This window comes from Olea europaea, chromosome 16 (assembly GCF_002742605.1).
Source record: "Olea europaea var. sylvestris chromosome 16, O_europaea_v1, whole genome shotgun sequence".
NCBI lineage: Eukaryota > Viridiplantae > Streptophyta > Magnoliopsida > Lamiales > Oleaceae > Olea > Olea europaea.
Genome location: NC_036252.1, coordinates 6,714,316 through 6,727,734, shown reverse-complemented (window position 1 = coordinate 6,727,734; position 13,419 = coordinate 6,714,316). Strand labels below are relative to the sequence as shown.

The following is a 13,419-nucleotide window of genomic DNA, read 5'->3' as shown; positions in this document are numbered from 1 at the left end:
CATTTCAAAAAGTGAAGGCTCTCCTAAGTTTGATTGCTTCGATACTCAAGATTAAACTAGGTTGCTTGACTCGCCTCAGAGATGTAGTCTCTTCAACCAAATGTCTAAGGGCCTTTCGTCATGTTATTGACTCTCTTTTTTTCTTCTCACCTTTCTTTAATTTCTGATTGGTTGTCATCTTCTCATTTCCTTTCTATATAACCCATGTAACGAGCTTTAGGCAGGTGATTCTCAAACCAATTGGCTTTAGGGCACCAGGTTTTAAACCCTTGCAGGCTTATTCACTCGAGTTATAAAGACTCGATAAGATGACTTTTTATTAACTTCTTTCCATCTTGCTTTCTATATGACCTATGTATCGAGCTTTGGGCCGGTGACTCCCAGGCCAGTTGGTTTTAAGGCACCAGATTTTGAAATATCCTTACAGGCTTACTTGCTCGAGTCATAAAGGCATGAAAATAAGTATTTTATTCTCACATATTAAAATTGTGCCCTTTGTCATTTTTCTAGACATTTAGTTTCCAAAACCAACCCCCAATTTAAGATTTTCACCTACTTTTCATCCCACTAGTTTAGGCAATCCACACAATAAATTTCATGCACGGAGCCCATACTCATCTCAATGCTTTCTTATAATAGCTCAGCTATCACCAAACTGTCTTAAGGTAGTTTATAGGTTAATTCAATTGAGGATTATCATTCTTTTCCTATGTTATGCCCAAAATTCAGTCATTCTCCTAATATGTCAAGCATGAATAGCGTGCATAGATAATGTCAATTATTGCATCAACAAGTATCAGTTAGTCTAATTAGCACCAGATCCAAAGTTTTTACAGTTTAAACTAGTCCAATAATATCATCAAAGCTAACAAGGTTATCAAACCCCCAAAAGCATGCATGAAGAGAATTTAAAACAAACTGAATAAAATGCAATTATTTTTTTTTTTATAACACTCATCATGCACACATTATGCAATAATGGAAATTAGTGGAAAATAGATAATGATGAACACAGATAGAGATTTAAAATTATGTCACCCTCCCCAACTTAGTTAATACATTGTCCTCAATGTAAGATTAACAAAAGATTAAAGACATAATTTTAAGGACAAAATGAAAACGAAAAATCAAAATGGGGAAAACAGTACTCCCCTGATCAAAAGGGATGAGGTGGCGGGAAACTGGGTCCTGATGTGCCATCATCTGACGGTGGAGGGTATCGTCCAAGAAGTTGCTGCATCATCACATGCATCCTCTCATCAGGGTGGACTGTTGTGCCTGCTCGGCCTGGATGGCTCTCACGTGTTCCCATGTGTCATTTACCCGCAATTGATGCCATCCACTTGACCCACATACATGTTCAGCCGGCCATTTGTGGTGTCAATCTCCCGTCGCATGACCGAGGCATTGTCCCGGGCATCTCTGATGTAATTTAGTGCAAGTTGATTGTCCCTTTGTAAATCCTGCAACTCAGTCCTCATGGTGTCGAAATCCTGAAGGAAGCTATGGAAGTCTCGGCTGATGCCCGTGGCTGTGGAGAATACTTGTCTCAGCAACTGAGTATCCACGTCAGCCTGTGGTGCTGGAACCTGTGGGTCGTCCTGATCTACGAGGGTTGGGCCGTGTACGGCCTGTTGCTGTCGTCGGCGCTCATTTTCCACTTTCTGTTGATGTTTAATTCTGGCTCGGTCCTGGGCCTCGAGTGTTAGGCATTTAATAAATGGACTTGGTTTCTTCGGTGCCTCCCCTGGCTGAACTTGTATGTCGGTAGCTCTACAAATTCCTCTTATCAAGCTCGGGAAAATCAGTGAGGTGTGCCTGTCACCCCACGCGTCTGTAACTTGTATCTGATTGTAAATGTAAGTGGCTAAGTCTATCTTGTTGCCCCGAACTAAGTGATAGATAGACCCCGCCTTCTGATTGGTGAACGTTGTCCTATGGAAGATGGGCTCGATGTTGTGGCAGATGAACAACGATAGGATGGCTATAGAAGGAGTGAGGTCAATCTGATACCAATCAGCAGTAGAGAGAGGCCAAGCATTTTCACGCCCCAATATAACTTCTACAACCTCAACCCAGTTGAAATCATGCGGGACTGGGACTACATTAGTCTAGGTGAGCTGATAGTAGTCATGTATTACCTCAAGTGAAAAAATGATCCATTTGCCCCGAACCCATGTCTGATGCAGATGGTCGGATCCAAGTGTGTCTATTTCAGCATTGAAATTTGCATAGAATTCTCACACAAAATTTTCATAGACGGGGTGTGGTGTTTCAATCACTTTCTCCCACCGACAGTTGTGGACTAAATAAATCAATTCAAAACCTGGGAAATCATCCAACTTAACTGGTCTCTCGAGGATGAGCGCCCATTCCCGGACAACATTGGTATAGCGGGCTGCTTGGTCTTAAGAAAGAGAACGCCGGACACTCCCTTCGAGTTCCCTAGTCCGGGCTGTGCCAGATATGGAACCAACTTTCTCATTTCCTTTTGATGTACGCTTTGGGGGCATCCTGCAAAGGTAAAGAAATAATAGTCAGTAAACTGCAGTTTTAAAAAAAAACGATATGGGGAATGAGATAAGCGAGACAAATAGTTCACAAATCCCCCAAACTTGTTTCAACATGCCTATAGAACACCTTGGTGTACACTTATCAAAAGATGACAAAGAATGTAGCGTAAAGAGAATGTCAAGGGGAAAAACTGAAAATTTAGGTCAAAATAGGCACATTTGAAAAAATTGGACCCATGACTGAATGCACATGTTTGGCCCCGAACATCGTCGAAAAATATCGAAATTGCCCCAGGCAAGCTCCCGGCATATGAGAGTATTCAATGATATCTACCATATATTCAAATTTTAATACAAATGGACTTTGTTTGGTATGTCATATAGGGTGCCGTGACATGCCGTTACCTAGCCATGTGCATACGCGTTGCAAAATGGATGTGATGTGATACACGGTCTTTCAGGTGGTTGTGAATGTGGTAACATTCAAATATCAAGAAAACATGCTCAAAAACATCTAAGGAAGGCAAAATAACAAGTTACGTACAAACGGAGGTCCAAACAACTAAAATGAACCAAGTGACTCGATGATTAAGTGTGCATGTTCACCCCCGGACATCATCAAGAAAACTTGAATTTTCCCGAGCAACCTCCAGGCATATAAAAGTATGTAATGTGGAGTGACACGTATTCAATTTTCAAGCTCATTGGATGTCGCACAGGTACTTAACACAAGGGACGAAGTGGGTATGATGAGGTGACGTGAACCTAACACATGTGTCGAAATGTGTGTGGTTGGTATGTGAGTGTTTCGAGCTCAATTTCAATAGCATTGGATTGCAATGTGCAGGATAATGTATATATTTAGATTATCAAATGCAAGATTCCACATAATGCACCATGAAGTTCGAGTAGGCATTTTATCGAACATGTAATACTCATTCATTTTGATCCTTCTAAAACACCTAAAGTGTGATGTGCCATCAATCCATACACAACCCAGCCTCAAAATCCACAACCCATCGACAACATAATGCCCATTCTCCATAATGAAGCTCAAAATTTTCGCGGTTCTTCACAAAACAAATCGAAAGAAAGTCAAAGACAAGAGGGAATGAGAAATTACCTTAAAATCGCAAAGGAGGTGTGGAGGGATGATATATAGTGTCAATGGGTTGATGAGTCGAGTAAAATGTGGAGTGTGATTCGATGTGCGTGAGGTGTGGAACGTGAGAGCCAAATATGGTAAATGGGGAGGGGGGAGGGGAATGGCTCGGTCATGGTTTAAAACCAAGACGGAGCTCTACTATGCGGCCGCATAGTAATGAAAAATGCCCCCTTTTCAACTTCAGATGGCATCTATGCGATCGCATAGACCAATAATTTTTTTTTAAAAAAGAAACGTTCTTTTATCTAGAAATGCGTGAACCCTACTCCCAAACACCTAAAATCATTTCAAACTCACCGACCATGTTTGTAATGCCTAGGAAATTGAGGGAATGATAAATCGATCCAATTAACATGCATGTACGACCGATGACCAAGAAAAATGCAAATGCGAAAATGAAATAATTCAAAAAATAATGTGAAAAGTAAGCGAATAAAAGGATACAGTGGGTTGCCTCCCACCCAGCGTAGATTATAGTCGATAGCTCGACTTTATCGTATTGCATTCTGGTGGTCTAAAATGAACAGTAGACTTTTCTTTTGAAAAATCGTCGTCCTAATAGTGCTTCAAATGCTATCCATTAAACTTGAATGTCCCCTTGCTGTCATGAGTGTTCTCAACTGCCCCATGTGGAAAAACCTATGTAATAGTATACGGACCAGACCATCACGATCGCAGCTTTCCTGAAAATAGCTTAAGCCTAGAGCTGTAGAGTAGCACTTTCTGCCCCACCGTAAATTCATGCCTCTGAATGTGCATATCATGCCATTTCTTGGTGGACTCTTTGTAGAGTCTTGAATTTTCGTAGGCTTCCATTCTAAGCTGATCCAGCTCATTAAGTTTAGTAGACGTTTTTCACCCGCAGCCTTCAAATCCAAGTTCAATTTCTTCATTGCCCAGTAAGCATGATGTTCTGTCTCAAGAGATAGGTTGCATGCTTTCTCGAAAATCAGTCGATATAGCGACATTCCTATAGGGATCTTGAATGTAGTCATGTAGGCCCGCAAGGCGTCATCCAGTTTCTTAGACCAATCTTTTCGTGACAAGCTTACTGTGACTTCGAGTATTCGCTTCAATTGTCTATTTGACACTTTGACCTGTCCGCTAGTTTGGGGATGATATACAATGGCTACACGATGTTTAATGCCATATTTAATCAACAATTGTTCAAATTGGCGATTGCAGAAATGTTTGCCCCCGTCACTGATAATAGCCCTCGATGTTCCAAAGCGGTTAAAAATATGTTTCTTTAGAAACTCAATTACCAATGGCCCCATGAAGTCGATCCCCCAAAAGTCGAATAGTTCCGCCTCCAGGATAATGTTCAAAGGCATTTCGTTTCTCCTGGATATATTATCGGTGCGTTGACATCGGTCACACCTTTTCATGAATTCAAAGGCATCTTTAAATAGTGCAAGCCAGTAAAAACTTGATTAAAAGATCTTCGTCGCTGTTTTTGAAGCACCAAAATGCCCTGCATATGTAGATGAATGATAATGTTCTAAAATCAAAGGCACTTCTTCCTCAGGTACGCAACGACGAACAATTTGATCAGCCCCCCACCTGTATAGAATGGGGTCCTCCCAAAAATAATACTTCAATTCAGCGAAAAATTTCTTCTTCTGGTGACTGGAGTAATCGGGCGGCATGATAGACCTGGCGAAGTAGTTAACTATGTCCGCATACTAGGGTGTCCTCCCACACACCAAAAATCTGTTCATCTGGGAAGACTTCGTTGATTTCCACTGTCTCTGTCTCTTCTATGGTCTCGAGTCGAGACAAGTGGTCTGCCACCATGTTTTCACTGCCCTTCTTATCCCTGATTTCCAAGTCAAACTTTTGAAGCAACAATATCCATCGAATGAGATGGGGCTTTGCATTCTTCTTTCCCAGACGGCAGTCGACTATACCAGATTTCAGCCATTCCACTAAGTGTCAAATGAAAAGCTCTACACTTCACATCTGGGGTGGCACCTCTAAGGCTCATATCAGTTTTATAAGAGCTTAGGTGTTTTTCCAGGTCTCTCCTCCCATCATACTTTGGTATCTTGGGCATCACATAGTGGCTCGAAACCTGAGCATTTCTTAGTTCCCTTGAGAATGACAGATTTTCATCATCGTCATCCAAGTCACAGGACCTCTACTGCTCATCCGAGTCATTATTCTCTTCGGCATCGTACCTGGGTGGCTGATGAAAGGGTCCAGCTTGGGTCCTAGCCTTCTCTTCCCTCCTTTGGTGCCTATTTCTAGGCGGAGTAGCACGGGGGGCATTTCATGCCTTTTCTTTGGCTGATGAGATATTGGAGGTGGGGACTGTGGTCTATTCCGAGGCTTACGTTGTTGTTGTTATTGTTGCCTACGCTTCAGTTCTGTAGGGTTAATTCTGTCAAAGATGCCATTAGACCTCCTAGGTCTTTATTTTGGCTTATATGCTGGTGAAAAGTTGTCCTCGTTCTACCGGACCTCGGTGGGTCGGCCTGCAGCATAATTGGAGGAAATATTAACTTTTACTTCCCTCTCCATGGGCTTCTGCCTTGGCTGTATTCTAATGATACAACCCTTTGGCTCTGGACTTCCACATCTTGGTCGTAGTGCCCTTGGGGTGCATAGGGAGGAATAGGGAAGCCTCACTGGCTCTGCATTTAGGCCATAAGTTGTCATGAGAGAACTTATGGCCATGTTTTGGCTAGCAATGTCCCTCATGTTTGCGGCCATGGTGGCCATCTCCCCTGACAATTGAGCGACCATCCGCATGCTACCACTTCTGTGGTGGTGGTGAGGCTAATGCAGAGCTGCAGGGGCAGCTGCCGATGGGAGCATTCCCACATGTTCTCTTACCTTCCTAGAGGGTACATCCTCGTCTGAACTCATTCTCTTTTGTTCCAATCTCATATTGTTGCTAAGTTATGGGGCTTCCACTTGTTCTTTTCCAAGAACAAATCATTTTTCAAGGGGGATGCCCAAATATGCCTTTCGATAAGCTTTCTCCACACGGTTGCTCGTGGTTATAGTATGATTTCCCACAGACGGTGCCAATCTGTTGACCTCAAAATATGTTGCCAACAGATACCGAACTCACCTGCGCACACGTAAGCGTTTGCATTACGATTGTAAATAATTACCAATCGATCTTTGTAGAATACGTGTATGAATTAGTGTATGTTGCAAGAGAGTAGAATGTAAAGAATGTTATATTTGTTCTTGTATTGAATCTTGCATTACCCTTTGAGAGATACATGGGAGAGTCTTTATAGTATTACAACTTAGATCGTGGCCCTTAGTTGAAAGTATACGTGGCCTCATCTCGTAAGTCTACATGTCATATTATAGGTGTCACATTTGATTTCCTAGCCTGCTACACATTAATTAATTGGCAGCTCTGCCACTACATTGACAAGACTAGACACTTGTACTCTATGATGGGTGTCCCATCAATCACTCAGGAAGGATCTTTGTGTAAGACCGAATCTCTGGGGAGCAGTGCTACTTAGAGCCTAAGGACCTCGGAGAGAAGGGCCTCGGTTACGAGATCTCCTCGGCGTATTAGCTTCGACAACAGCACTTGGACCACGTCTGGTGTTGTTATAATATGCTGGTGAAATCCTGTTGGGATAGGGCCTCGGATAAGATGCCACGTGGTTCAGCAGAAGTGGGCCATGGGCCCCAGTGGGTCGGCCAAGTGTGTCAACACGTAACAATACTCACTCTTAAGATCAATTTTGCTAAAAATATATGCACCATTCAATTCATCCAACGTGTCATCTAACTTTGGGATTGGGTGATGATACTTTACCGTTATGTTATTAATATCTCTGCAATCCACACACATTCTCCATGACTCATCTTTCTTTGGCACAAGCAATACTGGTACTACACATGGACTCATGCTCTCCTTTACATAACCCTTGCTTATCAACTCCTCTACCTGTCTCTGAAGTTCCTTTGTCTCCTCAGGATTGCTTCGGTAAGTTGGTCGATTTGGAATGACAGCTTCAAGTATAAAGTTAATTTGGTGTTCAATTCCTTGAATGGGTGGTAACCCACTAGGCATGTCCTCCGAAAACATATCTTCGAATTCCTGCAATAAAGACTTAGCCAAACTAGGGAGGGGTGGATTAGTTTTCTCCAAATTGAGGAGTGATTCCTTATACAAAAACAAGATCATTTCTTTTCTCTCAACTATCGCTCTTCTCACTTCACTCCCTTTTGCAAAGAAATTCGCTCGCGATTTTTATTTTCTCTCAGAAGACTCTCTTTCTTTTCTCTCTTGTGGCTCCTCTCTATTTTTCTCTTTAGTAGCCACCTTACCATTTTCTCTCTTACTCCCTACCTCACTGTTTTTTCTTCTTTTTTCTAGCTCTTTTACCCTTTTCTCTTCCTCATTCTTCAACTTGATTTGGTCCTCATATACTTGCGCTGGTGTTAATGGCACAATGGTAATGGTCTTCCCGTCCTTGACGAAACTATAGCGATTCTTGTACCCATCATGCATTGCTTTCCTATGATATTGGCAAGGTCTCCCCAGCAAAATATGTTCCACTTGCATTGGTACTAGATCACACACTACCTCATTCCAATAACTTCCAATTGAGACATTAATTAACACCCTTCGATTAACCCTAACTTCTCCACATTCGTTTAACCATTACAATTTATATAGCCTAGGGTGCCTCAACAGTGTTAAATTTAATTTTTCTACAAGTGCTACGCTAGAAACATTTGTGCAACTACCACCATCAATAATTACACTACATACCGTATCGTTGACATGGCATCAAGTGCGGAAGATGTTCTCCCATTGTAGCTCTGAATCATCCATTTTGATGTGAGTAGTAAGAGCTCGCCTTGCAACTAAAAGATCCCCCACAGTACCTTCAAACTTTTCTTTTTCACTAACCTCCTCCAACGCTGGCATGTTGTTATATTCACCTTCATCTTCGCTCACCACCTCTCCATTGTCTCGCAACACCATTGCCCTTTTGTTTGGGCATTGCGAAGCGATCTGTCCCAATCCCAAGCATCTAAAACACTTGATGTCTCGACTCCTTGATGGTTGTGACTCTAATTTTGGTATTGTTTAGCTAGCACCTTCATCTTTCTCCTTTTGCCAATAATTCCTACCTTTAGATACAGCCCTATCACCCTTATTATTATCCCACCTCGGTTTCCAATATGAATTAGAACTCGAAGTACCTAACGGTTGCCTAGCTGTTCCCTTCCTCTTCAATTGTCTCTCCACCTTCATAGCTACATGCAACATATCTTCTAACTCCACATAATGCTGCAACTTCACTACATTAGCAATTTTCCTATTTAAACCATTCAAGAACCGTGCCATGGTAGCTTCTCGATCCTCAACCACATTTGACCTAATCATAAGTATCTCCATCTCCTTGTGGTAATCCTCCATGCTCTTCGACCCTTGATACAAGCTTTGCAATTTTTGATGGATCTCCCTATAATAGTGACTAAGAACGAACCGTTTTCTCATCAATGTCTTCAACTCCTCCCAAGTACTAACCAGTCTTCCCCTACACCTACGTTGTGAAGTAACCACTTGATCCCACCAAGTTATTGCATAATCAATGAACTCTAGAACCGCTAACTTCACTTTCTTCTCTTCCGAGTAGTTATAACATTCATAAATCAATTCAAACTTTCTTTCCTACTCTAGGTACATCTCTGGGTCACTTCTCCCTTTAAATTGTGGAATGGTCATTTTGATATTACCCATGTTTCCATCCATCTCATCTCCATTATTATTCTTACCCCGTCTTTCGAACCTATCGCCTCTATTCCTCATCCTCCCCAAATCAACATCATTAGCCTCGTACTCATTCAAATCACTATCATATTCTTCAAGCCTTACCCTCTTAGGTTCTCGCCTACCCGGTCCCCTAGCATTCGACACCTCTACTGGTTGTCCCCTACTAAAATTAGCCATCGATGTATCCAACCTAATCATCCAAGCTTCCTACTGATCCAAACGCACTTTCAAATCGCTGTATCAAATCATCCGTTGCATGTTATGATTGCCGTGTCGGCTTGAATTGGAATCTTCTCGTTTAGGAGAAAATTTTATGTGGGGCGAGCATACCATCCCATGTGGTATGCCCACCCCATCATGAATTGATACATGTACAAACTTTGTTAATTGTGCATTTTTTAATTGAAAAGTATGCTAGCTCCAACCTCTTTTCCTTTCCCACTACCGTGTCTTTCACTCTCTCTTTCTTTTGTGTCTCACTCTTTCTCTCTCCTTTTGTATTAGTTTTTTGTTCTACATTCTTTTGTTTTTAAATATTTTTCCTTTTTTATTTTATTTTTTTTAAAAGTGACGAGAAATGCCTTTTTAAAATGAAGAGGCAAAGAAGTTATCTTAAATATAATTTCAAGCCAAATTAGAACATATATTGCATCAGTTCTTAACAAATAACAAACTAGTAATAATACTTTTAAAATACAATAATATCAAAGCAAAAACACTTTCATTAAAGAAGACAATATTTAATATTGTCTAAAATCATCATAATCCATCTCAATTGTTTATGTGTGGAAATTTAGCAAAATAATTACACCATAAACCCTTTTTATCCCCTACAATAACTTCAACTACAAAATATCATACTTCAATCACCTAAAAAGTGTAAACAAACAAATAAATAAAATTTACTAATCAACTTCATTAGCACAAAACTGATAACTTCATCAAATGCATTCTATTTAATAAAGCTCATATCGGTCTCATATCTAAACTTTCACTATGCAATCACTAATCGTTCTCTGTAGATCATCAAAATTCTAATAACTTGGATCCTACATAAAAATGATTCATTGACTAATAATAATAATAATAATAATAATAATAATAATAATAATAATAATAATATCACCTTAGTCAAGTAATGCATATTGTTGTGGCTTTGAAGCATGCTTGAAAGGTGAAAATTTCAATGCCCGAGAGCTAAGTGATGAATAAACGGGGTAAAAGCTGTCAATGTAGGCGAAAATGTTGGGTAAGGTGTCTCACCCTTTTTTGGATGATTGTCTTCGGCAACTATAAGCCAAATGTAATCATCATAAGTGACCAAAAATTAAAAAAAAAATCATATATTACTTAAGAATTGAATAAGGGCAATAATTGTAATAAAAAATAAAATTATCATATTTATTACCTTTCTTTGCCTTCCTTTTTCTTTTCTCCAAAGTGCTTTTTAATTTTGCATTTGTTATTTATTTGGCTTTCACAGTTGGTGGATTTAATATTCTTGGCTCATCCACAAGAGCATCACAAGTGAAATGAGCATCGTCTTTTCTAAACTTTTGAAGCACGTTGATAGTTTCTTCATACTTTTCAAGTAACTTCATTGCTTCCGCAACTTTTCTTTGACAATCTTTGTTCTCGAAATTGTCATTGAGGTAACATTATACACATTATTTCCTTTGTGCATCAACTCACTAAGGCGTAATGACTTGGAAGATTTCTCATCATTTGCCATTATTGACAGGTCACTTTTGTCATTACTTGCGGCAATTCTTTTCTTTGCCTCTTTAGTCCACCCTTTCATTATGAATTGTGTTGGTATGCTAGTGAGATTATTCAAATCGAACACCATTAAAGCATGTAGGCATTAAATCCCTAATGATTGAAATAACTTACATGAACAAAAAACATCGAATGTAAGGGGATTGTATTGGAGTTTGTGCACTCTTTGTTGACCTTCTTCAACTGCTTCATATGCGTAAAGTTTATAATCTCTACACACTTCTTTCATCCTCACTCCAATGCAACCCGTTAGCTCCTTTTTCAAAAAGACTAAACATTTTTGGGGTATATACATTAACTGCATGACTTAAAATACCACACCTTATGGACAGACGATGAACACCATGTTTGCATCGATAATCATCTTCTAATTCAACCAAGCACATTTCCTTTATTTTCTTCTCATAGTGGTATACAAAAATAACAAGGTCCATTGTCTTGGTAGAAATTTGATGAAAGATATTATTTGTGCTCTCATTCCTTTGGGTGGACTTCATATTTGCTGAAAATGTATCCAAATTAAAAGCACGACACCACTTTCCTCGCAGTGAATACAATTTCTTTAGCCATGAGTGACTCTTGAGGTCAAATCTTTTAATCATATCATCCCAAGAAACTTGAAATTCTTCTTCACTATAACACCCATGGAAACATTTATCAAACTGCCTTTTGAACTCTCTGGATTTGCACAATAGCTACTAAGATGATGTGTAGCATTCTTAGCAATATGCCAAGTGCACAATCGATGTTGCGTATGTGGAAAAACTACTTCAATTGCATTTGCAATTGCTTTGTCCTCATCTGTAAAAATAGTTTTCGGTTGTCCATTTCCCATGGACTCCTTAAATGACTCGAACCACCAAATAAATGATTCCGTGGTCTCATCTAATAAAACTGCATGACCGAATAAAACATTTTTCCAATGATGGTTAACTCCAACAAATGTAGCACATCTTAAATTGTACTTATTAGTACGAAAAGTAGTATCAAAACATACAACATCACCGAGCAATCATAATCTAACTTTGACTTACTATCTCTCCAAAAAAAAATTTGTCATCCGATTAAATTGATCCACTTGCATTGAGTAGAAAAAGTTAGGATCCTCACTTTGCTTTAACTTAAAATGGTTTAGCAAAGTTTGTCCATCCCTCGCTTCAATCATTTCACCTTTTATTCTTTGCAAATAATTTCTCATGTCCTTTTTGGTAAATCCAATGTTTTCAGCTCCACCAACCTCATTTGCTAAATAAAAGTATGTTTTTGTTGGTCCTATACCTGCATTAACCATGGAATTAATGACATTTGCTTGAGCATTAGACACCCTACGTCCTAATCTGAGAAATTGTCTTTGTTCTGGTCTTGCAAGTTCATGTTTATGATGAGTATTAATATGAGAAATTTTCCATATTCCACCATCCACTGTAAAACGCACCATAAATTTGCAGCCCATTCTTGTCTCTAATCTATTATACTTCTTCACTTCAAACAAATCTTCGTCCCTTTGAAACCCTTCCTTTGAACATAAAAATTCTCGCTGTTTAATATTTTTTGATGCATCTTTTCGAATATGGCCTTTACAGATACTAAAACCTTTTCTTAGAGCATATGTATTACATATATTATAAGCTTCTTCATCAGAACATACTCCCATTCCCACATTGAGTTCTTCACAAATTTTTTCTCTACAACTTAAATCCTCCATTCAATAGAAAACCTAATTAAAAATATTAACATATTAAAAACCCATTCAACCCTTATTAATATCAACAAAATAAATACAACAAAAGATGATTTCACTTTCCCATTTTATAATGTAAATACTTAAAAATTCAGAGAAATGAAATTAACAAATTAAATAGTAACATCCCATGTAGCGCAAGCGGTCCCAATGATTCTGCCCCGTTTCAAAAATTAGAAGCAACAAATGGCTTTGTTAAAAATATTAAAAACCCATTCAACCTTCCACAAAATAAATACAATAAAAGATGTTTTCACTTTCCCATTTATATAATATAAATACTTAAAAATTTTAGAGAAACGAAATTAAAAAATTAAAGAATACTTTTGATTTTTGTTGGATTATAAATTGCCCAGAAAGTGCTTCCGGCTTCCAACAAAACTTTGAAGAGAGAGAGAGAGTGTTTATTAGAAGGTGAGTCCAACTTTTAAGGAGAGAATGGAAAAAGCGGGAA

The 13,419-nt window shown here is 39.2% G+C and overlaps 1 protein-coding gene across 1 annotated transcript; it reads right to left on the bottom strand.

The window, feature by feature from the left end:
- Window positions 1–11,822: 11,822 nt before the first annotated feature.
- Window positions 11,823–12,929, bottom strand: LOC111412563 (protein FAR1-RELATED SEQUENCE 5-like). Its single transcript, XM_023043497.1, has 2 exons — window positions 12,395–12,929; window positions 11,823–12,118 (listed from the first exon to the last, which is right to left on the bottom strand). Exons 1-2 carry the CDS (start codon window positions 12,927–12,929, stop codon window positions 11,823–11,825), a joined length of 831 nt encoding a protein of 276 aa, XP_022899265.1.
- Window positions 12,930–13,419: the final 490 nt, after the last annotated feature.

Coding starts and splice junctions, on each gene's coding strand:
- LOC111412563 (XM_023043497.1), bottom strand. CDS start 12,929: ATGGAGGATTTAAGTTGTAGAGAAAAAATTTGTGAAGAACTCAATGTG. Junction 12,119..12,394: donor TTATTTGCAAAGAATAAAAG/GTGAAATGATTG, acceptor TCGGTCATGCAG/TTTTATTAGATGAGACCACG.